This window comes from Rhinichthys klamathensis, unplaced genomic scaffold, assembly GCF_029890125.1.
Source record: "Rhinichthys klamathensis goyatoka isolate OS25496 unplaced genomic scaffold, OSU_Roscu_1.1 h1tg000059l_1, whole genome shotgun sequence".
Lineage (NCBI taxonomy): Eukaryota > Metazoa > Chordata > Actinopteri > Cypriniformes > Leuciscidae > Rhinichthys > Rhinichthys klamathensis.
The window spans coordinates 10412048-10430193 of NW_026606604.1; the positions used below are offsets into that span (position 1 = coordinate 10412048).

At 35.6% G+C, this 18146-nt stretch overlaps 2 protein-coding genes across 2 annotated transcripts; one reads left to right on the forward strand and one right to left on the reverse strand.

Annotated features, from left to right (window-relative positions):
- Positions 1–3305: 3305 nt before the first annotated feature.
- Positions 3306–7049, reverse strand: LOC130084156 (transmembrane protein 241). The gene is given in 15 exon segments (XM_056249374.1): positions 3306–3514; positions 3611–3675; positions 3826–3919; positions 4101–4170; positions 4267–4301; positions 4452–4494; positions 5122–5160; positions 5293–5341; positions 5456–5507; positions 5683–5708; positions 6024–6101; positions 6242–6270; positions 6393–6520; positions 6604–6650; positions 6832–7049. Coding segments are annotated over 15 exon segments (885 nt in total). The 5' UTR covers positions 6904–7049; the 3' UTR covers positions 3306–3456.
- A 905-nt stretch (positions 7050–7954) lies between these two features.
- On the forward strand, positions 7955–18096 carry riok3 (RIO kinase 3 (yeast)). The gene is made up of 13 exons (XM_056249366.1): positions 7955–8234; positions 9562–9677; positions 10631–10773; positions 11349–11456; positions 11947–12056; positions 12146–12289; positions 12843–12970; positions 13072–13254; positions 13413–13572; positions 14577–14657; positions 15618–15707; positions 15793–15900; positions 17448–18096. Exons 1-13 carry the CDS (start codon positions 8199–8201, stop codon positions 17562–17564), a joined length of 1524 nt encoding a protein of 507 aa, XP_056105341.1. The 5' UTR covers positions 7955–8198; the 3' UTR covers positions 17565–18096.
- The last annotated feature ends 50 nt before the right edge of the window (positions 18097–18146 follow it).

Consider the following 18146-nt stretch of genomic DNA (forward strand, 5'->3'; position numbering starts at 1 on the left):
TTGCTACCCAAAGAAAAAATGTCTCAAAACCAGTTGAACACCACTGACTTACTGTTAATGTGTTATGAAGAAAGCCATGCATGACTCGAGTGCTTTTGTGCCGATCGACCGCTGCAGCTCAGTGCTGAGATGGATCGCAGACAGAGGCTCTCGAAGGAGGCTCAAACTGAGATAGATGCCCGATTCACGCTTTCAGCATCTGCTCCAATCATAAGGTCACAAATGGATTCAGGAGAACAACACTCTAGTCTAGGCAGTGAAAACGTCTCTTCTGGACAGTGAATCCAAAGAGCATCAAAGGTCTAGCAATTTATTTTTCCCTTCACATTTGATTTTTTTTTAATAATTTTTTTATTTATTTATCAGGGACAATGGACAGTAAAGAACTGTCCCAGAATTAGCTACAGAGCTAAATTTCATCTGCAGTCCCTGGGCAGGACGCAGGAAAGTACCAAATCACAATAGAGTGGTTCAATTCAATTCAAATTAGCTTTATTGGCATGAATGTGTACAATAGCACAATATTGCCAAAACAATAGACATATACAAACATATAGATAAATAAAAGTGAACAAAAAAATAAAATAAAACTGGTTCACTGTTTGAAAGTATTGCAGCTTACGATGCCTCTCAGCAGCCGACAATCCACTACGCCTCCTATCAATCAACACACGGCGATGACAGGCCAAGCCAGCACCCCCCCAATCCCCCCCCCCCCCCCCCCCCCCCCCCCCCCCCCGGCCCCCGGCCCCCGGCCCCCGGCCCCGACACAGCCGGACAGCAAATCCAGATCATAGCCAGCCCCGGCCCGACCACCAGCAGCCACCGCAGTAAATCCAGGTGAGCCTCTAGCACAATTCGGCGAGACAGCCAGACCGCGGCCAATCCCGGACTGTCCCAATCCCCAAATTACCTTTTCAACAGACTATTTTGTTTTGAAAATGTGAGCACTGCCATGTAAAATTATTATTTACTGCTTTGTTCTCTTACAGTAAGTCTTGCACAAGTGTTGTACGGCCCAGGAGCAGCAGACGGGTTCATTTCATCAAAAAACATTTCTATTTTGAAAAACTGGCCCTACACGGTAAACTGGACAAGCAGAATCGTAAACTTCGCACTGGAGCTTGTATCCGACTCGCTGCCAAAATAAGCAATGACCTCAAGAAGCCAGAGGTCAAGCACCTTATATGATGTAAGTAAAGCACTATGATATTAATATGTGCTTCGTGGTTTCCTAATAAGGTCTTTTCACACTTGAAATAGTTAAAGGGATAGTTCTCCCCCTTTAATTTCTTACTCAACCTCAAGTTGTTCTAAACCTGAGTTTCTGTCTTCTGTTGAACACAAAAGAAGATATTTTGAAGAATGTTGGTGAGCAGAGAGTTGATGGACCCCATTGACTTCCAAAGTATTTTTTATCCTACTAAAAGCCTAAAAACGCTACTTTTGATTTCACAGGGACTTTAACTCCGCTTTTAACTTACAAGTTTGAAACGTTCCTTTACCCAGGGTTAAAAGTGGGGCTTAGAACAATGATAACCCAGGGTTAAAGGGGTCATATAATGCCATTTTTGTACAAGCTAATATGATTCTTTAGGGTCTAAATTAAAAGTTTGTAATATACTTTAATTAAAAATTCTCATTAGTATTGTAAGAAAACACTTATTTTACCTGGTCAAAAACAGCTCTGTTTTCAGCACGCCGTTTCAGTGTATATGCCTTTAAATGATCATGAGCTTTGCTCACCCCGCCTCTCTGTTCTGTGCGTACACCGTTTGTAACACAAATAACCATAAGGCGTTGTTCAGTATAAACGTGGGATTATGAATTATATTGAGAACATCATACATAGAAAACATGCCGTAATGTACCCTGAGTGTAAACCTTAGACGCATTCATTGTGAAGCGTGCAGCTAGCGATTTGCAAAGATTAATATAAATATTAATATAAAGTTTAATAAAATGTTAAACTCACTTCAGTTGTTCTGGAGGTTCAGCAGGAACACGAATATCTGGTTCCGATCCTTTTTTCATGAGCAGCTTCTTAGCAAATCCAGCTTTATACTGATCCTCGTTTATAAAGCAGTCTGGTGTGTGAAATGATTCGCGCAAACATGAGAGCATTGACGTTGCTCGTGGGGAATATTCCCTTCGAAAACAAACTCAGCCACTGCGTCTTCAGCGGTTCGGATTTAGGAACATTAAAATGACTGCTGTGTTCGTTATAACACCCAAGAACAGAACACCACAATCGCTTAGACGCCATTCTGCTCATAGACAGTAATCCAGCATATCAACAATGCGCAGGTCCGCGCGGACTATGATTGACAGCTCGCTCACAAGTGAGGGCGGGTCTGTGTTGAAACGCTCCTGTCAATCAACAATCGTGGGAGGGGCTTCCGACCGTGTGACGTCACACGCTCGAACGGCTCGATTTGAGGCAGGGGAAAACATATAAGGAGATTAAAACAAAAACACTGGATGGATTTTTATCATTTTATGATGGTTGTGTACAGGCACTGCCAACACACATTTCAGTACAATCAACTTGAAAAAGTGCATGTACCATTATATGACCCCTTTAAGAGCAGTGTGTACAGATCAAGTGTAATTACTTATATTTGAAAATCAAATTCTGTTACATCATTTCATTTTATTTTTCAGCAGAAAACATTTTAGAAAATGGGTCTATGGAATTCTTTTATTTACTTTAGCAAAAAAGTGATTTACAATACTAAGAAAACTGAATTATTTCATAATAGAATACATGGTCAGCTTTAGAAATACAATATTATACAAAGTGGCTCTGAAATACAGTAAATGCCATTCAAACATAATAATAACAGTACTTTTTGCAGGACTCATTTTAAACTGGGAGTTATTTCTTTCTGCGAGTTATTATTTAGGCCCAGATAAAAAACCCCAGATAATATAATAATAATATTATATAATAACATAATAATAAATATAACCGTTGATCAACCTGCTATAATTATGGATAATGGTAAAACATCTTTTTAAAACCACATTTTATCTTTGTTTAATTCTCATAAACAGTACTGATCTAAGGTGGGACAGTATTCAGGATGTGATCCAGGACTCTTAAAAGTAAACACTGAAGGACAATGATGTGCAAAGGTCGAACACTAACAGCAAACGCTGCTTCTGAAATAGTACATCTGGAAAAAGCAGAATAGAGTCTGAATAAGTTGACTGGAATTCAAATGTAGGAAATTACAATATATGGTAAACAACAGCAAGTTTTTTTTTTCAATATTTGGACATGGTCTCATGTCCCATGACGTAAACAGAATATTACAGTAAAAAGAGTTTTGGTGTTGCAAGGCTTATAGTGAAATAATCTCATCGAGGCAACTGGCTTTGGTCGATTAATAAAGTCTTGGAGTGACTGATTTGGAGAATCTTCAAAGGCACGGTCCATATTCTTCAACAAACTTAATGAAATCTGTCAGAATACACGAACAAGGCCTCTCCGGTGTAGTTTAGGATGACGCTAATGAGTGAAACAAACAATATAGTATGACATTTATTTCACTTATAAGTCACACTATAACTCAATAGATAACCCAGACGTTTGTTATGAACTCACCAGCACAGTGTCACTGGACTCAGCACAGTGTTGAATGTGTAAAGGGAAAGACCTGAAGCCAGTACCTGCATGCAGTCAAAAAACAAAGCCATTGTAACATTTTTATTGCAAGTACTGCAAATGCATGTGGTGTGAAACCGGTCTCATGCTCTAACAGGCCTTATTGGAGACACTAAACAAAGAATAATTGTGGTTGAAAATATAATTCTTTTCACCTTGGCCAGGAAGCACCAGACTCCACAGTGCTCCTGAGTCAGACTGTTCTTCAGTTTTACAGTTGCCAACATCAGACAAAAGCTCAATATAGCGCTATGAAATGAAATTGATTTCTAATTAACATAAGATTTGCAAATACAATCAATTTCTTATAACAAAATGACATGCATCACTCATTCTGTACTTTTTGGAGTTGAAATCCTTATTGTACACAAATAATCCAATAAATCATGCCAACTTTTTAACGCATTAGTATGTAGTATGTGTGTGTTACCTGCCCAAGCAGCCAGTGTGGAACCTGTGTGAGGTCAGGAGAGTGAAATCTAAGGCCCCGGTCAAGTCACCTGAAAGACAGGACACCATGAATTACACATGGATCATGGCAGAAACATATAGAGCTCTAGACAAAACTAATACGGTAGCATAAAATACATAATTACCTGTTGAGTATGCAAGTGAGGCAAGTAACAATGCACTGAAAAAAAAAAAAAAGTGTAAAACTAATTGTAAAAAAGTAGTACATTTATATACAGTATATAAGCATTCAAATACGCATGTGTCAAAATCTGGGGGTGCATATATATAAAGGATGACATTTATGTTCATATTTACGGTAACCATTTACCTGGTCACATAGTTGATGAACTGCTCTTCAAGATCACTGTAATATTACAAATTAAAAATGACACTTATTATGAGATATCTAATAGATAACATTCTATTATGTTACCAGGCATCTACTTACAGTATAAGCAATAACAACATACTTTCTCATTCTAAAAGTTTGGAGTCACTAAGTTGTTTTTTTTCTCCCAGAAATCAATCATTTTATTGATCAAAAAGTGACAGTAAAGTCATGTATAATGTTGCAAAAGATTTCTATTTTAAATAAGCGTCCTGAGAATAAATGTATATGTATCATGGTTTGCACAAACATATTAAGCAGCTCAACTGTTTTCATCATTGATAATAATCATAAATGTTTCTTGAGCAGCAAATCAGCATATTAGAATGATTTCTGAAGGATCATGTGACACTGAAGACTGGAGTAATGATGCTGAAAATTCAGCTTTGATTCACAGGAATGAATTACATTTTAAAATATATAACAATAGAAAACAAGTCTTAAATGATAATAATATTTCACAATATTACTATTTTTACTGTATTTTTGATCAAATAAATGCAGCCTTGGTGAACAAAAGAGACTTCACTTAAAAACATTGAAAAAAATCTTCCCGACCCCCAAACTTTTGAATGGAGGTGTACATAAAAACAGCAAACCACCTCAGATGGCTCCGCCTTTGTATTTTTCTGAAATACTTTATATGCACCTAAATTAGAAAAGAGACGAGATCAAAAAACACACAGGTAAAATACACAATTTTATATCTCCACATTTTCTCTGTAAGTTTAAGATCGTTGCTCATAGTTCTGGGTCCCATAACAAATACATACACACTCACCAACACAGAACAGATGGACGGACGCCCACGTGTAGCCACTGGGACCAAACTGAGAGGTGAGACGCATGGGACCATAAAGAGGATATGACATGGAGATGTTTACTGTTACAGGAAACAGTTCACTGACAGAACATCACCGTTATGTTTGTGAGAGTGAACATACCCGAGGATTGTACAGAATAAGGCTGGCGGCGGATCCCAGCAGCATACACACGCTGAAAAGAAGATCATTTCATTAAAAGCATCTATAGTTTAGTCTTTGTTTTTTGTACAATATTTCTTTAAGAATCCCAATTCATAACATATTTGGTATAACCAATTTAAAAGACATACAAACATAAACAAGCTCTTTTCAAGTCATTTTGGACTATTTGGTGTAAAGAAACATACCTTAATAATTTCATCCATGATGATTTCTGAATAATCCAAATACAAAGAAAATTAGAATGGCAACATGATTGGCATTAAGATATGATTGTGATAACTATAAAAACGAATAAAAGAAGCGTGAAGTCCACATATGTTATGCTAATTTGTTGTCCAATCTGGGTGTTTGGGATGTGCACACCAGTTTTGTATTTTTGATAACTATAAAAACAACATGCATCGTGACTTTTAATTCTACTAAATAAATGTTGAAGAAAAAAAAGCATGCAAAAAAAAAAAAAAAATTTTTTTAGATTATTCCAACTGCATCAAAACTCACCTAACCAAGCAGGATCCAGACTTACCTCTCTGTGAGTTACTGCTACCATGAGAAAAGCAAAGACTTCAGAGACATTTTGTAACACAAAGAAAAAAGGAATGGGCTAAAAAAAAAGAAAGAAGAGGAAAGACAAACATATTTCAACATAAGCAAATAAAAAGGTTGCACATTCAGTCTCAGCATAGGAAAGATCCTGAAGTCTTCCTACGGTTCATCTTTAAACATATTTTGTTTATTACTTACTAAAAGCGACAGTGCTTTGGACCCCGCATGCGGGGTCCAAAGCACTGTCGCTTTTAGTAAAGTTCCATAAACAGAAATATCGATCTATAACAGATGAACAATCAGAGAACAAATATTACAAAACAGATCATAATAATCTGTATTTATATATATAATGCATAAATAATAATCCATGTGTTATATAAGTGCATATTTAGTTACCTGGAGAATCCATTGATTTCAACCAAACCAAGTTTCCATGTAACCAGTAGCAGTAGAGCCCCAGTGGAGGTCTGCCACCTGTAGCGTTAATGATAACAATACATATGAAATATCATGGAAATGAGGAGCTGAATTTTGATTATAATGTCAGGAATACGTACCCCTGAAAAATGGTTGGAAACGTAAACTTTAAGATAGACAGGACATACTGTAAAGCAAAGAACAATTATACGATTATATATTATGTCAGTACTATAATTTAACAATCTAGGACACAGAAATGTTTTTAAATTGCATTCAGAAAATGCATACATTCTTGTACATGCAATCCAAAAACCACAGGACAAACACACACTGGTGCTGTCCAAAGTATAACAAAGTCAGTTTACCTTATTAGTGAAATAAGATGCTATGAAAAGTGTGCAGAATATAAGAACGAGAATCCCTCGAGCAACGTTCATTGGATTGGATGCATCAGTAACTTTGGTTTCATGCACAGCTCCTTTGAGACTCTTCTTCTTTTTCAATGTTCTGACATCTCATCTGCACTTCCTCGCTTCTGCTGCCACGCCCACTGTGACACGCAGCACGTCTTTAACCAATAAAAGCCTGAATGAAATCTGCTCTAATGCGAGAGCTTTTTTGAGAAACATCTTGGCCGGAAATGCGTAATTTTATAGTAATTGTGTAATATTATTTATTATTATAAGTATTATATATATATATATATATATATATGTATATATACATATATATGTATATATATATATATATATATATACATATATATGTATATATATATATATATATATATATATATATATATATATATATATATATATATATATATATATATATATATATATATATATATATATATGTATATATAAATATAAATATATATATATATATATATATATATATATATATATATAATACTTATAATAATAAATAATATTACACAATTACTTATATATATATTATTTATTATTATTTTATTATTATTCGTGATGCTTAATCAAATATTTTAACACGGATGCCTTTTATTCTTCCATTTACCTTTGATTGCAAATCAATAATTAGCATTCCGCTGTATAACGTTACATGAAATTGTTCAAGGCAAATTTACAAATCACAACAACGACAGAAACAGAATAAAAATATATTAAATAAAACAATTTACACTGAATTAAATAAATTAATAAATTATTGTTATATTTTAATTACAACCAATCATATGATAAATGAGATAATTAATTATTCTAAGTGCGTTTATAAAGTGATTAGTTTCAACCATTAAAGGAAAAAAAAATATGAATGGTTTTCCAATGCAAAAAAAGGTAAAGAAATTAATAATTATCTAAAAAAAATTGTTTCATAACATGAAAGAAAAATAAATGGACATAAAAGAAGGTTTTGACTGTTTTTGTTAACAGGTTTTACATAAATATAAAATGTATCATTTATGTTTTTATTGTACTTTTATTTTGAAAAAAGTTCTTGACGTCACAATGGGTTGTCCCACAACCAACCATTGTAGATCACATCTATTTTTATCTGACACACTGTCGGTAACGAATTAACTTCTTGTTTTAAGCCACGTTTTAGCGGTCTAGGTCAAAGATAGTAATTAGTATTGTTACATATAGGGTTGAAGCCGATATTAACGAACCTTACACGAGTTTTACCGAATCAACAACCCGAAGAAAGTATTACAGGCGCCACGTTCTTGAATCTAAACCTTCTGTCAACCAACATGGACCAACTTGAAGTAACCACACAAGAAACCAAGGTTAGATTTCCTAACAGTCTGATGTATTGTTTTATTGTCGGGGAAAAAATCCGGGAATTGTTATAATATGAGTTGGTTTAGTACCGGGCCTGTCAACCATTATACAACAGAAGGATGAGTAATGAGTCTAAATAACATGTGATGACTCAGACTCTGACCAATGGATTGGAGCTAAACCGTGATGAACTTTACCCAGTGGAAGGTGTTTGAATAGAATTTTAAAAAAGTTTATGGGTGACGTCAGCTTCAGCATGTGGACTTTGACATTTTTGAGTCATAATATAAGTAATAAATTACAATACTTAAGTCCAGCGTTAAGTATGGTTTTTATTATTGCATTATTAATATTATTATTATTGTTGTTTTATTCATATAAATAAACATGTTCATTATTATTTATTTATTTATAAAAGAATTCAACCTTATTTTAAGAATTATTTTATTATTAGTGCTGTCAAATCGAATAATCGTGATTAATCGCAACTAACATAAGTTTGTTTATTTATATATATGTGTGTATATGTATATAGATACACACACACACACACACATATATATATATATATATTTACACACTTACAGTATGTTAGATGCAATTTTTATTAGTGCTATCAAATCGATTAATCGCGATTAATTGCATCTAACATAAGTTTGTTTATATGTAATGTGTATATATTTGTATGTACACACATTTTATATATTTACAAACTTTTATGTTAGATGCGATTAATCATGATTAAACGGTTTGACAGCACAATTTATTACCGTATTAAACAATTATAGCATTATTTTGAATTACCTTTTTTATATTTTCAGTTTTCATTTTAACTAATATTTTCTCGTTTTATTATGTGCTTTTGACAATCGTATTTTTTTATATTTCTATTTAGCTTTAATTTATTTTCATTATTTTAATTTTTTGTTTTAGTTTTTAAAGTCTTAAGCTTTTTATGTAATATTTAGGCCTATATTTTATTCGCTGGTTTGTTTCAGTTACCAAAAACGTTTGTAGTTTTAGTTTTTGCCATTTTTGTTTTAGCTTCAGCTAACAATAATAGCACTGCTTGAAACTTCACATTGCATACCATCACCCTGTATTAAAAAGAGCAAATGTTTTGCCACATGATCTAACTGTCATGAATGTAAAACTCAATTCGACTGTTTTAATGTAGGCCAGTACATACAAGTTTACCTACTATTCATGGCACATGTGACAGGCTGTTATTCTGCTTGTTCACTGCTGATGGTGTAAGCTGTTATAAGTAAGCCTAACTTCTGGTGATCGAGTGTTTCAGTCATTAATGTGATTATTCTGTTGTTTTCCCAGAGCCCCTGGGGCGCTCCCGTCCTGGGACCATCGCCCTGCTCTCTGGCTGATGTTATGAGTGAGGAGTTGGCCCGACAGCTGGATGAGGAGGGCAACACTTTCCCAGACTGCCCAGAGTGAGTCTTACAAACCTATATATCAAATTAGTACGGGTCTAGTACCCCACCATCTTAGGTTTAGATTATTTCTACAATGGTAATATATGGTATAGTGACTAAGTAGAGCTGCACGATTAATCTTTAAAAGATCACGATCTCGATTCAAACACCCACTTGTCTATTAAACCTTTGGCAAAATCACACCAGAACTTTTCGATCTGTGTTAGCGCTGACCCAGAGAGAGCTGTTGTCTTGTATAGGTATGAAACAGCTTCACAAACAGGCTTTTCCACCACACAGTATAATTATTTCTCTTACAAATATTCATATTATCAGTGAAGTACTGGGATAAAAGATTTCAGTTCGGATATAAACACTGATGTCTATGGAAGCGAATCACCATTTGAAAGTAAGTTGACTCTTCAAATAAAGATCGTGTTGATTACATAATGCCACCAGGTAACGACAAGTGACTGTTATAAATGTGTTTAACATGGAGTCATTCTTTCAAGAGATTCATTCAAAAAAGCGAATTCATCCACTAATAAAACAAGCAAAGTATTCATGAGTGAGTCATTGAATCATTTTATTTTTTATAATTCAGTCAAATTAAACATTTTGAATAGACTGCAGCAATTAGGAACCTCTTGTAAATCACATGTTATTTTGTTTAGTTGTCTGTTCAGGATCATGGGACAATCGTGATCTCTGTTTGAAGCAAAAAAGTCTTTATTCTCTCAATTTATCCAGAATCGTGCTGCTCTACAACTAGGGCTTTTTAGAACTAATTGTCCTTTTTTAATTATTTTTAAACCAGCAGTTGCTATTTAACTAGTTTGACTTCAAATTATAACTAAGGCAGCAGCTGTACTGTCATCACAAAAGTGTAAGGTAGTTATTTGAAGTGAGTTTTTCTTCATTTCTGAAGGCGAAATCATCTTTTGTATGTATTTACTTCATGTTATTTTCAGTACCGACCTGAAGCTGACCTGCACTTCAGAAGCGGAAACGTCCAGCGACCTGATACTGGCCCAGATGCTTCAGATGGAGTTCGATCGCGAGTTTGATACGCAGCTGCGCAGGGAGGAGAAGAAGTTTAATGGAGACAGCAAAGGTATAACCATGAAGACGTGTATCTGAGTGAAGCAGCTTTTCCAACAAGAAGAAATGTTGCGCCAGTAAACACGTCATCAGAGAAGAGAAGAGAAGAGAGGATGCAAGAGGGAGGAAAACTTATTTTGATTAAAGATTATGAGGCACATGAATTTAATTTTTTTTTTTTTATTAGTTTATTTGTCAGGGACAATGTACAAAATACATTAACCTTACGAAAAGATGTTTTGTACCAGAGTTAGCAAATGCTAATTTCCATCTGCAGTCCCCGGGCAGGTGCACACAATATTAAAACATTACAAAAATCTTGTCAGTAGCACTAACAAATACATGCAATATTAGTCAAAAAATGATTATTTAAAACTAATCAGATGCTTAAATGAAAAGACTAATAAAAAAAACCATCACAGCCTAAAATATAATGACGTGCACGGATGAATAGTTTATAATAAATACTACAATATTCAATAAAAAAAATCAAGAATTGTCCATTTTGATTTCATGGTAACTTTAATGCATGTTTTGTTCTCATTCTATGTATATACTTCCATTATAACCTGAACAATTAATTTCCAGTCTCCATATCATTTGAGAACTACCGCATGGTTCATCCGTATGAGGACAGTGACAGCTCTGAGGATGAGGTGGACTGGCAAGACACTCGCCATGACCCTTACAGAGCCGGTGAGCTACAATACCTAGAAACACTGATTTAGTATTATTACATTATTATTAATGCTATTATTTTATCAAAATTAATTTAAAAATAATATTTTTTTTATTTTTTTTAATATTATTTATTTAATTTAATTTTTATTTTGAGAATTATTTTATATATTAATACACTTATTGCATTTATTAATATTTTAAATGAGCTTTTATTTTTATATTTTCATATTTTAATTTGTTTAAATTTTAGTCTGTTTTTTTATGTGCTTTTGTCATTCTTATTAGTTAGTTTTATTATATTTCTATTAAACTTTCATTTATTTTTAGTGATTTTAATACCTCAATTTTAAGTCTAAATTATTTCACGTTTAAGTCTAAGCTTTTCATGTAATATCTGTACTTTTTATTTCTGCTTTTTTGTTTGTGCCACATATTAAATCATATTTGTAGGTGTCTTTACCAGTTAATGATTTTTGACCTGCCTGCATTTCATTTACACGCTCAGACAAACCAACTATTATCCCTAAAAAGGGCTTTGTTGGTAAAGGCAAGAACATCACCACCAAACACGACGAGGAGGTCTGTGGACGGAAGAACACTGCACGCATGGATAATGTAAGGCTTGTTCACACTTTATCCAAATAACATTTTGAGAATTGTCTTCACACTTTTAATCTTCTCGATCTCTGAATGCCTTTATACAGTTTGCTCCGGAGGTGCAGGTGGGAGACGGGATCGGCATGGACCTGAAGCTCTCCAACCAAGTGTACAACGCTCTGAAACGCCACTGTCAGTCAGAGCAGCGCCGTAGCGCTCGACTTCATGAGAAGAAAGAGCACTCTACTGCTGTGAGTTTCACTTTTAAAGTCGGCATTAAAGTCGTGATATTCTATTCTCCCCTATTGTGGCGTATATCCAAGTGAAGCTGCTTCTCGAACAAGAACAAATGTAGGATGGGACATGATTTTGTCTGTGGGGAATTGATTGGATGGTTGTGGGTTGCTATTGGTGGATCTCATGTGAGTGACAGGTTGCCCCGCCCTCTCGCCAGTAAACGCATCATCAGAGAAGAGATGTCGCTCCAAGAGGGAGGGGACGTTTTTTTGATTAAAGATTATGATGGCGCATGTATTTGAATAAAAATAATGATGTCAAATTTGTGCATGAATAAATACTGAAATATTACATTCTTTATTTTGTTCTTATTTTATTAAATTTAGTTTAGACTCAAACCTTAGAAGAAATTTTATGTAAAGAGCCCAACCCATTCTTTATTTATTATTTTATTTTTATTTAATTAAATTTAGTTTACTTTAGGGGTACTTCAGACTCAACATACTGTAAGAGAAATGTATTCTATAATGTGTTGTGACTGTACATTTAATGTCCTCTTTTGCTCAGGAACATGCTGTGGATCCCAAGACCAGACTACTGATGTACAAAATGGTGAATGCTGGGATACTGGAGACCATCAATGGCTGCATCAGCACAGGAAAGGAGTCAGTGGTGTTCCATGCTAACGGAGGGAGGTGGGTGCTTATGATGACTGCGTTTGCAACTCACTGAAGTCTTGCATCTATCACAAGGGTGCCTTTATTTAGCAACACTACTCTCGTTGTGTCTCCTGTAGCTTTGAAGAGAAGATTGTTCCTGAAGAGTGTGTCCTCAAGGTTTTCAAGACCACCCTGAATGAGTTTAAGAACCGGGACAAATATATCAAGGATGACTACCGCTTCAGAGACCGCTTCAGCAAGCTGAACCCTCGCAAAATTATCCGCCTGTGGGCTGAGAAGGAGATGCACAACCTCACCAGGTACAAGACAGATATTCAATACATTTATCATGATGCAAGAGATTAATTGAATTTGCTGCTGTGACTAAATGCCTTAGATAAATTAGGATGACGCTACAATATAATATTGTCTGATGTACTTTATGAGCTACTGTTCTTTTTCTTTCATGTACGTGTAGGATAAAGAAAGCAGGGATCCCGTGCCCGGATGTGATTATTCTCAAGAAGCATATCCTTGTGATGTCATTCATTGGGCAGGACCATGTTCCTGCACCTAAACTGAAGGACGCCATTCTGAGTTCTGAGGATATGAAGAAAGCATACTACCAAGTGCTAAACGTGAGTGCACTCAAATGCTAGGATGTTAAATGGGTATTGGGTAAAAAATAAGATTTTTGCATACTTTAAAGGAGAACTCCGGCGCAAAATGAACCTTTGGTCTAATAAAACATTGGTACCTAGTCAACCGTTCTCTGAGATTTGTTTTCATGATAATCGAATGTAAAGAGTTTTATCTCTAAAAACTGTTTAGCGTATAACGCTAGTAATGGGGGCATTTAATAAGTAAAAAGCTATCGCTAGTTTATACCACTAACAAGGCTCAAAATAGCCCCACACGAACACAGTAGCATAATGAGGGTCCCTGCATGCAAAACGAAGCATTGAGAACTTTGTAAGTGTACAGACCGTTTAATAAGAAGATAAAGATAAAGACAGTCCACTTCGTGTATACAGACAGGAGCCATCTTTGGAAAACAGTCTCGACTAATCAAACCACGAACGCTATTCATACAGTTCAGAAGTTCACTGAACTTCATACAGTTCAGCTCACTTAGCACGTCGTTCGTGGTTTGATTAGTCGAGACTGTTTTCCAAAGATGGCTCCTGTCTGTATACACGAAGTGGACTGTCTTTATCTTTATCTTAAACGGTCTGTACACTTACAAAGTTCTCAATGCTTCGTTTTGCATGCAGGGACCCTCATTATGTTACTGTGTTCGTGTGGGGCTATTTTGAGCCTTGTTAGTGGTATAAACTAGCGATTTCTTTTTACTCATTAAATGCCCCCATTACTAGCGTTATACGCTAAACAGTTTTTAGAGATAAAACTCTTTACATTCGATTATCATGAAAACAAATCTCAGAGAACGGTTGACTAGGTACCAATGTTTTATTAGACCAAAGGTTCATTTTGCGCCGGAGTTCTCCTTTAATCAACAAAAACATTATGTCCAGACAGGATTTGTTACTTTATCACAGTGTTTAATTACCATGTAAATAATGGTACTGATTTTGGGGTGAAGTATGACTTGAATATTTGTTTTTGATTCACTGTTTCTCAGATGATGCAGCGCCTGTATCAAGACTGTAACCTGGTTCATGCTGATTTGAGCGAATACAACATGCTCTGGCATGATGGACAGGTTTGTATAAGATCAGACGTTTTTATTAGTAGTACATCTTTTTAAATTCCACACACCGAGGATTTTCATGTTGTCGTGAACTACACTACCGTTCAAAAGTTTGAGGTCGGTAAGATTCTTAAAATGTTTTTGAAAGAAGTCTCTTATGCTCACCAAGTGTGAAAGCTTGTTTCCACCATTGAATACAATTTATTTGATGTAAGTGTAATTTATTCCTGTGATCAAAGCTGAATTTTCAGCATCATTACTCCAGTCTTCAGTGTCACATTAACCTTCAGAAATCATTCTAATATCTATAAAATATCTACTCAAGAAACTTGAAATGATCAATGTTGAAAACAGGTGTGATGCTTTTCATTTGTTTCTAGAAACTGTGATTATTTTTTTTCAGAATTCTTTGATGAATAGAAAGTTCAAAAGAACAGCATTTATTTGAAATTATTTTATAAAATTATAAATGTATTTACTGTCACTTTAGATCAATTTAATGCATCCTTACTGAATAAAAGTATTAATTTATTATTTTTAAAAAAATCTTACGGACCCCAAACTGTACAAGCATGTTGGCTTTTTACAATGGAGCTCTTAAAGGGATAGTTCACCCAAAAATGAAAATTGTCATCATTTACTCTTCCTCATGTCTTTCCAAACCCGTTAGTTCATCTTCGGAACACAAATGAAGATATTTTTAATGAAATCTGAGAGATTTCTTTCCCTCCATCACCCAAAACTTTTGATGCTTCAAAATGTTCATGAAGAAATCATAAAAAAAAATCATATGAATCGAGCGGTTTAGTCCAAGTCTTCTGAAGAGACTCTCTTTATGAACATTTTGAAGCGTCAGAGTTTTAAAGATTAAAGCCGAAAGTCTTATGCGTTTTGAATGACATAAGGGTAATAAATGAATTTATCAAATGTATCATGGCCCCATGAAGTTCTTTTGTGTGTCTGCTCATGAAGGTGTGGTTCATTGATGTGAGTCAGTCCATAGAGCCCACTCACCCTCACGGTCTGGAGTTCTTGTTCAGGGACTGCAGGAATGTGGCCACAGTAAGTGTCTGAAATATCTTGTGGCATATTAAAGCCGTGCTGATCGCTCTAAAGCAAGGTTGTGCTCAGTAATGTTTTTCTCCAGTTTTTCCAGAAAGCAGGTGTGGCCGAGGCTCTCAATGTTTTCGAGCTGTTCAACATCGTGTCTGGACTGCAGATCAACAGCGACAATGAGGCTGATTTCTTAGCCCAGGTTCGGACTTTAAATGTTTGTTATTTGCTAAATAATTTTAAAAAAGCAAATGATACTGTGACCAATATGTTGGATAACAAAGGGCTCGTTAACACTTGGCATTAAAATGTGACCTGTATCCAGATGTTGTCCACATGCACATTGAAAAGACAAGTGTAAAGGCATTTGTGCTATCCGACCTGTGAGTGCTGGTCCGGAGTAATCGAGGGTGCACTGTGATCAGATCTCAATGTAATGTAAACAGAAGCGAAGACAGGAGGCTTGGATGTTCAGCAGGATTCTTCATCGAGAACGTCGAGCGTTGGTTGCGACAGTCATCAAGTCCAACTACCCAGCATGCAATAGCCGTCATTTGACCGTCTCGGTTAACTATAGACCCGATATAGTCCGGCTAGAAGTAACCCACTTCTAGCCAAAATTACCTTGAATTTGGTTACATGTCGTTTTTGCCAAAATAACTTGCGTCATGTATGATATTCCATCATGTAAGCAAACTCTACAGTGATTACAAGGTGTTTGGTTTCATTTCTTTAACATGTTCTACGTGTAGCCTGTGTGTGTTTCGATTCTTGGGCTATGGTAAGACGTCTATTAAATTTGAACTGACGGCCCAGATTTTGCCTTGTTTTAGCCTAGACGTCTGTGTTTGGACGGCTATTAGATGTCTTTTAAACGTAAAATTGTTTGCTGGGTAAAGCAGTGATGCATTGTAGTTTATATACATTTTAGTGGCCAGTGCTTAGAAATAGAGACAAAGCACCTGGGTGTCATGCAAATTAAGTATCCAGGTATAGGAACCCACCCCAAACTAGAGTGTCACCAGTCCTGATACAATCAGCGGAACTATTCAAAGAATGGGACAGGGGCTCCAAGAGCCATTAAAGACAAAAGGTGAGGGTCTCAATAATCCGGCTCATTTGACTTGCAATAAACAGAACAGGAACTGGCAGAAAACGCTAAATACAAGGTCCTTCACCTCAGTTTTTCATGTGATGTTATGTCACGATTTAGGATCAGCAGTTTTTAAACAAACTCTTAAATTTGTAATCCCACAGAACCCGCTCTAGTCGTCATCACGGGAATCGCTGCACATATCTGGGTGTAGAAGGAGAACTCATATATTTGCTTTCGCACCTGAAAGTTGCGCAGTCATTGTTTATCTGTAAAGGATGCATTATTTTCCCACCACATTTGGCAACAATATTTATGCAATGCATAATTATTTACAACCTCGTCCGCCTTGTTTTACGAGATTTGAAATGCATAGCCCTGCGACTGAAAACAGTTTTTAAAGGAAACCCCACTGCTTCAGGTCGACTTTGCACCATTGCTATTTTTCCATTACAGACCTATTTTAAATATTGCACGGGAAACAAGTATCTGATTGGCTGATGATCCGATCTGCTTTATTGGATCACGGTGATCACATGTAAATGCCAAGTGTAAATGCAGCCAAATATTGCATATATGTGGTTTAGATGCAATTTGAGCCAACAAATTTTCAAAACTTTGTTATTAAAAAACTATTGTTTCATGCGTTTTTACAGATTGAAGCCCTGGAGAAAAGAAATGAAGATCATGTACAGAAACCGGGCAAGAAGATGTTCAACGTCACCTGTGACGGCAGTCCACCCCAGTTAAACACTGATGATGATGATGATTAACACAAGCACAATAGTCATTTGAATAATAAAGGAGAGAAAATTCCTCCAGTCACAATAAGGTGTGGAACGGGATGAACGCCCGTGTCCATGTGAAATACTCACACCATCCTTCTGCTGTTTGCTCGGTGTTGAAAATGACACATTATGGTCATTTGAGACATCAAGCATAACCTGTCATTTTTTTTAACAGACAGTTTTGGAAGATGGTTAAAAACAGATTTCAAAAAAATAAGGAAACCAGTAACTATAGAGACACACGTGATGTTTTAGAATTGTGTGGTGTTAAAAATGTCTCCTTCCACAAAAAGGGCAAGAATGCAGTGAAGATCTCCTGGAAATCTCTGAATGTGTGTGTTGATTTGAGCTTTTGTATTGAGCAGAACGCAGGACATTGCTCCAGTTCTGCTGTTCAGCATGAAAATGACAACCTGGGTTTTTATGTGGAATCAGTTTACTGCTAAGATGACTATTGATGTAGATTTGTGGTCTTTGGAAAATCAGGTAAAGATGAAAATAAACTCTTGAATGGCAAGCTTTGAGTTCTTCATTCTTGTCCTGCTATTTTAGTTGCTACTAAATACA